The sequence below is a fragment of the Belonocnema kinseyi genome, chromosome 10, assembly GCF_010883055.1.
Source record: "Belonocnema kinseyi isolate 2016_QV_RU_SX_M_011 chromosome 10, B_treatae_v1, whole genome shotgun sequence".
NCBI lineage: Eukaryota > Metazoa > Arthropoda > Insecta > Hymenoptera > Cynipidae > Belonocnema > Belonocnema kinseyi.
Genome location: NC_046666.1, coordinates 92,087,826 through 92,098,047, shown reverse-complemented (window position 1 = coordinate 92,098,047; position 10,222 = coordinate 92,087,826). Strand labels below are relative to the sequence as shown.

Here is a 10,222-nt window from a genome sequence, read left to right as displayed (position 1 = left end):
GATTGAAGAGTTCTATTAAATAAATAAATACAAATATGAATATATTTAATGTTAAATATCCATTAGATTGGACGGAAAAACAACTGCACATTCTGTGGAGTTTTTCGACGTCAAGCTCTGGATAGAGGTGCTGCTCTTCTGGGAGTTGATTGCATTGCAACTGGACATAATGCTGATGACATTGCGGAAACTGTACTGATGAATGTTTTAAGAGGAGATATAGCAAGGTTACAAAGGTGTACTTCAATTATCACTGTAAGTATTTTCTCACTGTCCCATCTATTGTGTTATCATAGCTGAAACTTTGCGTTGGTTCAACATTTCATATTAAAGTTTTTTTTTGTACATAATAGATAAATTTGGTACCTTTAAAGAATTATAAGTAGAAAATAACAGGTGCAGGAGATTCAGAACTACAAAAAAAGAACAGAGGAGTAAAGTGAACGTAGAGAATTGCTCTTACTATGGGCTTATTAATCAGTTTGTGTATTTTTGTACGATCTATGATATATGATGACTTTGCGAAGCATTTCGCCTGGGGTTACTGCTACCCTGTCGGAAGAAACGGAAAAGTTCGGAAAGAATGCATCGTAAAGATTCAGAAAGGTTTGGGAAAGGGCTATGTGAACTTTGCTGCCGTTTCTTCCCGATCGTCGAGCTGTCTCACGAAACTTTCCAAGTCTTTCCGAATGTCGCACTCTCCGACTTCTTTCCGATCATTTCCGAATATCGCCGAATGTTTCCGATTTGTTTCTGAATGATTCCCGACTTAATTCGTTCCGAATCGAATAAAAAATATATATTCTCGTAATAATAATTTATTTTTAACTTCAAAGCAGTTTAAATTGCAGCGATCCTATTAATTCCTGTTCAATCCAGAAAAGGCGATTCCTAAAAACCTAGCTATAGAGAAATTTCATAACTCAGAAAGCCCTTTTGACTTTCGTACATTACGTATATGATTACTGCACATTATCACATCTAAATATTCCAAATTTCGAATATTCCATTTGCCCAAGTCTCATTTGTAATTAGTGTTGCCGTTCGAGATGAGGAATGGCAAGGAAAAAGTCGAAGAACGCAAGGAATGATAGCGCGAGGCCTCGCGTTTCGAGGCAAAGCAAGACGGCCAAATTTCAAGGCCTTGACAAGTCAATGCCTTGAAAAGCGAGACCTTACCTTGGCCTGGTGTTGGGGGCTTGAGTTTCCTCCGGCAGATGTGAATATTTTCCAATGACCTGGGATAGAGGAATAAATTAAAGTACTCATAGGATGATTGTGGATGCGAGTAATTAAACAAATCCCAATGTTGTAGTAATAGATAATACTTTATTTAAATATTCCAACATTTTTTTTCATACAATTTTTCACGTAATTATTTATGAATAAATTTTTTTCCTATAATTTTTTTTCATAAAATTTTTGTTTCAACCTATTCTTTTGACAACAAAAATTTTTTTTCAACGATTTTTTTCAACCATTTTTTTAATACTTTTTTTCAAACTTTTTTTCAAATATTTTTTTTAAATCTTTTTTTAACACACTTTTTTAATCATTATTTCTAAAACTTCTTTTTTATAATTTTTTCGCAAAACTGTATGTGACCTAAGAAACAGTAAATAAATAATAATTAAAAAGATATTTAAAAATACATTAACGTGAGTAAAGGTAAATAATAAATCACATATTTATTTAAAGCGGTCAAGCCTTCAGAAAGGTTATTTATTTCATCAGGATTACGATTACATAAAAACAGACATTGACTAGTATTTATGAGAAAAAGACGTTATTAGTATCTTATATTTCGAAGTTCTAGCGTTCTTAAACATTTCTGATTTTGCTTAACATTTGAAACATCACACGCACTAGATGCAATGCATTCCACATGCATCCATACATACATATATACATACATTTATTTTTAATTTGTTTTAATTAAACATTTTTAATTTTCATCAAAATTAAAGTTTAAATTTGGATAATTTACAAGTAGTTTTGTCAGATATCAGAGACATTAAGCAAATTTTCTGAAACTTAAAAAAAAGTTGTCTAAAATTTGGAAAAAGCTCTATTTTTTAAATTTTGGGCTAATCGAAAAATTCGGCTAGAATAGTTTTTAAATATATTTGGTATCTAGTGAAAATTTTTGGATCTATGAAAAAAATCATTTTTTCAATTTTTTGAAAATTTTCAAATTTTTGAAAAGTATGGAACTTTTCTAATTTTCATAAAAATCAAAAATTTTATTTAGATAATTTACAAGTCTTTTATCCACCTATAAGAAACTTTGAAAACAATTTCTAAAATTTAAAAAAAAATTTGAAAATTTTTAAAATGCTCTTAATTTTTTTATTTTGGTTGGAAATGTCTAATTAACGAACTTAATCGTCATTTTGGGGACCTTTATTATTTGGATCCCGAGAATTCTGTGTTGCAAGCAAGAAACTAGAAGCCGTTTGATTTGAGATATATTATGTCTGCTCCATACATTAAGCGTATTCAATTTTTCAAGTTTTTTAGACACATTACATATCCCGGGAATCATAAAAACTTGCAGATTCCGAATATTATATTTACAATATCGTTACTTCAAAAATTTAAAAAAAATTGGATACGTATATTCGTTCAGCTTGCAGAGAAGAAACCCCTGCTGAGAAGTGCTGGGGAGTCTGGCGTCTCAGATTACGGGATTTTTGTTAAACAGTGAGAAGGGTCAGGGCGAGTGGAGACTCAGACTACGGTATTTTCATTCAATGCTGGTGTTCCCACATCTGGCAGTGCAAACTCAAGGCAACAAGATAAGCCCAAGGCAAGGCCTCGCATTTCGAGGCCTCGGCATTTTAAAGGAAGACACAAGACGATCAATTCAAGGAAGCACGTAAGGCAACTCGCTCGACGGCAACACTATTTGTAATTACTATAAAAAGTTCTTGATAAAATTCCTTCTTTGTATTGTAAGAATAATATACTATGAAATATAAATTACTTTGAGCTTCACTGAATATGATGAAGAGCCATATAAAGCTCGCAAGTTTGAGCGCGCCTCGAGCCCGCGACTGTTGGTTCTCGCGCTCGATTATCTATTTACCTCGCGCTACGCGCTCGATCTTTATATTTTCGCTTATTCTTGCGCAAACATTTTAAAATTAAGACTCAAAACATCCACTACCGTAATTTTGTAATTGTGAATTCTCTTTCGTTAAAAGAGCTTAGCTCGAGAGTTTAAGCGCACCTACGGTACGCGACTGATGGCAATCGCACTCCGCACTTGGTATTTGCATTTCTTCCGCATTCGGGCACAGACCTTTTAAAATCAAAGGTGAACAGACCGACTACTGTAATTTTGTGATTTTAAACCCTCTTTTGTTAAAGCTCTTTTGGCTTTAACAAACACATTCTCATCACGTATCTCGTGCTTCACACTCTATATTGTCCAATATCTCAACTTGTCTACATTATACACAACACTTTTATGTCAATTATAATACATTTTTTATATAACTCTTCCTGAAATCACTTATTAAAAAATTGCAAAATAAAAAGCAAATTGTATTTATCATGATTATTTTTGTATTTGTTTCGTATTTTTCTTCAAATTGTATTCTAAGCTGCTCTGAGACATGAGTCATTTCAATAAATTTCTATCATTACAATTCATAATATGAATAAAAATTGAATCACACTAATTCTGATTTCTTTGTTTTTATAATTTTTTTATTTTTAAAATTGTTTTTGGCGATTAAATAAAAACTACTGCGCATCTGCATAGGGTCTAATACAGGAACCTATATAGGGTCCTATATAGGAGCCTATGTCCTCTTTCGTCTTTTCTGTGCTTTTTCCAAAAAGTTAATTTTTGCATTTTTTATCTTGTGTTATACGATTAAAAGAAAATCTACTCATCCTATCGAAAAATGATTAATAATAAATTTATAGATCTTTTTAGGCGAACAACTTTTGTCTGGTAATTTAAGTTCATACCTTGTGCCGTTTTTTCAAATAAATTTAATATTTTTATTTTGAATGTTATTGTTTACGTATAAAGCAAAAACTACGCGTCCTATCAAAAATTATAGCTCTTTTTTGGATGAACAATTTTTGTCTCATTTTTTTTTCGTAGCTTATATCGAAAAGTGATTCATTATAAATTTTTAGTTCTTTCCAGGGCGCGCAATTTGAGCTTTCTCATTTTTTTCGTACCTTGCATAGTTTGATCAAAAATGGAATTTTTGAATTTTTCATTATTTTTGGTACGATCAAATTTGGAATGTTCAACTTTTCGACCAAATTAAAAAAGTTGTTATCATCGTCCTGTAGGGCTTTCAAAAAGCAAAGTTTTTCTTCTCTTGACTTTTTTTCATATCATGTGTTGTTTGGCTTAAAATGTTCATTTTAGTTTGTTTTTTTGGATTTTGAAAATGCTCTAACTCTGGTAATTTTCTTTTTATAGAAAAAAGTCATGGAGACAAATTGTGAGATAAATACATTGAGCTTCTGAGTACTATGAACAACCGTACATAGAATTTTTAAATCTTGAAAAAATGTGGTTTTAAAAATTTTTGGTGCGATCAAATTTGGAATTTTCAACTTTTCGACCAAATTAAAAATGTTGTTATCATAATCTTGTAGGGCTTTCAAAAATCAAAGTTTTTCTTCTCCTGACTTTTTTCATATCATGCGTTGTTTGGCTTAAAATGTTCATTTTAGTTTGTTTTTTTGGATTTTGAAAATGCTCTGAGCATTTTCTTTTTATAGAAAAAAGTCAGAAGGATAAATTATGTAAGATTTCAAGTACTATGAGCAACCGTGCATAGAATTTTTACACCTTGAAAAATGTGGTTTCAAAATTTTTTCGTACGATCAAATTGGGAATTTTAAACTTTTTGACCAAATTGAAAAAATGGTTATCATAATCTTGTAGGGCTTTCAAAAAGCAACCTTTTTCTTCTCTAGACTTTTTTTCGTATCATGCGTTGTTTGGCCTAAATTGTTCATTTTGTTTGTTTTTTTGGATTTTGAAAATGCTATAACTCTAGTAATTTTTTATTTTTCGAAAAAAGTCCGTAGGATACATTGTTAAATTTTTTGAATACTATGAATAACCGTACAGAGAATTCTTGAATTTTTAAAAAAGTATTCTCAAAAATATTCAAAATGTGCCCACTTTTTGAATTTTAATCCAAAATCGGTGGCTAACGAACTTGACCTTTAGTTTAGGACACTAAACGAGTGTACCAAAGGGCAATCTAATAGATCACTTTTTTCAAAAGTTATTGTGTTCACAGTTGAGTCGCTGCTTGTCTTCAGCGCCATTTTGATCTAAGATTGTCGCTTACTCACTCACTCGCTTCCGGTAGCGTATCAATTTACAGAACACGACTTTGACAGAATGAAATTTTGTCAGAAGAACGTTAACTTCAGAGCATGTAACTAATGGCAGACAATTTACGAATACAAAAGAGGTGTTTCTATGCAAAATAGCGCGAAGGTCGGTAAATGAAAATGGTTCCTTTACCCAATAAAGCAACAAATGGCGATAAATGAATATTTGTACATAGGGCGCTATGAAAGTTTTGCAATACAGACGAACCTTTTATAGCTTTGCGAAGTACTTTGCACATCAGTGAATACACTTTTCCATACGTCAAAACCAGTCATCGAACCAACCCTGCCACTTTTCTTGTGGAAGATCTGCACACGCTTGGTCCCAAGCCGTCAAAAGGTCAGTTTCGTTAGTAAATCGACGCCGTTTTAGTTGTTTTTTTTTACTTCCGGAAACAAACCAAAGTCACACGGAGCAAAATCTGGACTGTAAGGAGGGTGATCTAGAATAGTCAGTCGAGATTTGACCAATTAAGTTACTGTGACCTTCGCTCTGTGAGCCGGTGCATTATCGTGATGGAATAGCCAGGTGCTGAGTCGAGATTTTGGCCTGATGTTTTTGAGTTGGTTTATGACTTGGGGTAAACATACCTGAGTGTACCAGGAAGAGGTGACTGTACGCTGGTTGTCCAGTACGACCCTATCCACAATGCCGCGTTTCCCAAACAATACGGCAATCATTCTTTTGTTTACAGATCGAGATTTCCGCACCTCCACTGGAGCATCCTCATCCTCAAAGAGCCAGATCTTGTTTTGTGATTTTGTTCGAACGTCGTAATAATACAGCGAGGTTTCGTCGACTGTTATAATACTATTTACATCCCGAGAAGATCCCGATTGAAATCTTTTTAGCATTTTTTGGCACCACTATACTCTCGCTGCCATTTGCTCCTCGGTCAAAGCATGTGGTAACCATAGAGTACAAACCTTCCTAACATGTAAATGTTCATGCAGATTTCGATGGACTGCAGGTGCACTAATGTGTAAGATTTCCTCCATCTGCCGGTACTTGATTCTTCCATTATCATTTAGTAGATCATTCACAGGCGCGATGTTTTCCGATATCGCCACTTCCGGCGGTCGACCTGAGCGCGAGTCGTCCGCGAGACCGAAATTTCCCGTTTCGAACTGTTTGTACCATCGGAAAATTGTTGTGCGATGCGGACAATCCTTACCCAATACCAGAGACATTTCAACAAAACTTTGGTCTACACTTAAACCGCGAGAAAAGTTGTATCGAATTATCGCACGATATTCTTCCTTTGTCTACGACGCTATTTCTCAATCCAATGTCGCAAGGATCATCTCTCTTCTTCCAATAGGTTTCGCGTATTGCAAATCTTTCGTAGCGCTCTACGTACTAGAGACCGTAATTTGTACTAAGGAAAATTGTGTAGGATTCAAAAATACATCTTAAGCGAGAAAGTTTGGTTGCGAATTGAAATGTTATATACCCGGATGCTTTTATAATTATCTTGTACTAAAAATTTATCCTGGTTGTCCAGATAGAAAAATAACATCTTCTTCGAGGAAGTTTGGTTGAGATTTACAATTTCACATACCTGGATGATATTAATAAGGTCTCGTCGTATTTAAGCTTAATTTTGGTAGTCCAGGTATTGAAAATACATCCTTTTCGAGGAAATGGGTTTGAGAATTAAAATGTTATATACCAGGATGCTTTTAAAACGATTTTTTCATAATAAAAATTTGTCCTGGCTCTCCAGGTATAAAAAACACATCTCCAAAAAAGTTTGGTTGCAAATTGTAATTCAATATACATAGATGATAATAAAAAGGGCTTGTTCTAAAAATTGATCCTAGTTGTCCAGGTATAAGAAATACATCTCCGAAAAAAATTCGGTTGACAATTGAAATGTTATATACCAGGATGTTTTTCAAACGATCTCGTCGTACTAAAAATTATTTCTAGTTGACCAGGTATAAAGACTACATCTTCTCTGAGGAAATTCGGTTGCGAATTGAAATGTTATATACCCGGATTCTTTTATAAGGATTTCGTCGAACTAAAACTTAATCCTGGTTGTCCAGGTATAAGAAATACATCTTTTACGGGGAAGTGTGTTTGAAAATTGAAATTCAATATAACTGGATGATAATAAAAAGGTTTTATACAAAAAATTGATCCTGATTGTCCAGGTATTGAAAATACATCTCCTAGAAAATGCAGTTGAAAATTGAAATGTTATATACCAGAATGCTTTTAAAACGATCTCGTTGTACTAGAAATTATTTTGGTTGTCCAGGTATAAAAACATCTTCTTGGAGGAAGTTTGGTCGAGAATTACAACTTAACATACCTAGATAATATTAATAAGGTCTCGTCGTACTAAAGATTAATTTTGGTAGTCCAGGTATTACAAAGTACATCCTTTCCGAGGAAATGGGGTTGAGAATGAAAAACCTACATATACTAAGATGCTTTTGAAACGATCTCGTCATAATAAAAATTTAGCCTGGTTCTCCAGGTACAAAAACAACATCTCCGAGGAAGTTTGGTTGAGAATTACAATTTAACATACCTGGTATACATATAGTTTAATATACCTGGTATTAAAAATACATCCTAATACTGTCCTACTTATCTAAGATGGAGAACTTAAGCGGTGGTTTCTGATTGGTTCGGTTTTTTTAATTGCGCGTGGCTAGACCATGTATTTATTAGATTATGCTACAGCTCATCCTTATAGTATCCTTAAAGTATTCCTTCCTTATCATCAGCCCTGTGCATCTAAAAACAAGATTGGCGATCCTTGAGTGTCCTAAGTTGATTAGTTCCTAATTTCTCCAGCGCGACACTAGTTTTTCCATCACTTCCTGTTTTTGCATTGCAAGCAATGGGATCGGATCACTTTTTAAATTTATTTAAGTAAAAGAAATGTTATGTTCGTAAAAAAGTTTAAATAAAAATAATGTTACAAATTTTATATTTCAAAACAGTTTTCCAAGCGATTTATATAAGTGCTAAAGGGAAAACATTAATTAAAATTTCATCCAATATACTTGGTAATAATACAAGTTTAAATTTATTATTTGTAAGTTTAGCGAGTACTTACACTTTTGAATATAATAAATATAATGTAATTGGAAATAAATTAAATTTTTATTTATGAATGTCTAGTATAAAAATAAGGAAACAAAATTAAAAATAATGTATGTAATAAGTGAAATTTAAAAATATATATTTTTCAGATGATAAATAGTAAGTAGAATCAATGTTCTAACATATTTGTAGTTAACCTTTTGTTTTAAAGATATAATGATAAAAGAGAGCAATTATTTCTTATATTCTTCACTGATTGTTAAATAACATTTTTCCAAATATTAATTGTTCAATTTAATTTCAATCACATTATATCTATTTATATTGAAAAGCAAGAATACTCATTCCATAAGTTTAAACTGTATACTGTTCAAATTTTCCTTTGGGAAATTCTTTTTAAATTTAATTAATAATATTATTTATTAGTTTTTCGAAAAAAAATTTAAGAATCATACCTTACTTTTCATATAATTCAAATCTAATATGTATTTCTCTGTAATATAAAAAAATGATACAAGGAACTGATTGAGATAGGACAGTTGCGGGGCCTAGTTGTAATCTACACTATGGAGAGATCCACAGGGCTAGTATCATGCAATAAAAATTCAAAATAACAGTAAGATTAACCTCTACTTTATTGCAATTCGGATTACAAGTTAAATTTCCCGTGAGAAGGTCGTGGAATAATAGCAATCATTTTTTTCAGCGTTAAAAAATTAAAAAACGCAATACCTGTGATTTTCATACGCTGAAGGTGACTTCAAGCACATCTTCTTTTAGTAGAAGCATGCTACTTAAGCAACAATGGATGCGCTTCTAGTCGCCTTCAGCAAAAGTTATGACATTTAAAAAATTTTTAACACTACAAAAAAACTTTGGCAATTACTCTATGACATTCTAATGGCAAATTTAGCGTAATATTGGAATTGCAAAAGTGCCCATCTTGCTGTTTTTTGAGCGTTTTTTTTTGCATGATACGGAAGGAATACTATGTGTACACAGTGATCCCAGATCTGAAACGAGACGTGGTCCAATACTGTGACACGTCTATGTCCGTGTGAATATGGTAGGAGATGATATAAATGCCTGGGTTGCGCGCGCAACCCATTTCTCCCCTTCTGAATTTGAAAACTCGAAGGTGCACAATTGCCGTTCGGAACACTTCAGCGGTTCTATTTATATTTCGATCTGCTTTGAAATAAAATGAGGAGATTGGGATTTTAATATTTCCAGATTTCGATGCTGGGCTGGCGATTTTCATGATTTGAATACTTCGCGCGCCTCTTTAATTCGTGTATTTTGGAATTCATCCCGTTTGGATAAAAACTCAATTATTTAATTAAAAAATTAATTATTATGTTGAAAATGTAACTATTTTGTAAAAAAGTCCTCTTCTATCAAAAATTCAACTGCTTTGTTAAAATTTTTATTTCTTTTATTTGAAGATTCATCTCTTTCGTTCAAAATACATTTTTGAAACTGAGAATTAATCTATACCATTTTTGGTTAAAAAATCATGTATTTTGTTAACAATTCATCTTTCTTTGTAGAAATTAAATTGCTTTATGGAAAATTTATACCTTTTGATTAAAGATTACATTTTTCGGTTGAATTATCGACTGTAAATATTTTTTGGTTGCAAAGTCGTTTTGTTGTAAATGCAATTATGTTGTTAAAATAAAAAATCATTTTCAATGTTCTTAGCAATCACAACAATTTTTGTCATTCTTTTTAAATACTGTACAATTTTCAAAAAGCTTTTTTTTTTAAATCTGC

The 10,222-nt window shown here is 32.3% G+C and overlaps 1 protein-coding gene across 2 annotated transcripts in view; it reads left to right on the top strand.

The window, feature by feature from the left end:
• The window catches only part of LOC117181558 (cytoplasmic tRNA 2-thiolation protein 1-like), a 77,084-nt gene that overhangs the window by 28,095 nt on the left and 38,767 nt on the right, over nucleotides 1-10,222 (top strand). For both annotated transcript variants that reach the window (XM_033374381.1, XM_033374380.1), the window contains exon 2: nucleotides 67-255. In XM_033374381.1, the coding sequence (XP_033230272.1) occupies nucleotides 67-255 (189 nt within the window). The remainder of the gene's footprint in view (nucleotides 1-66; nucleotides 256-10,222) is intronic.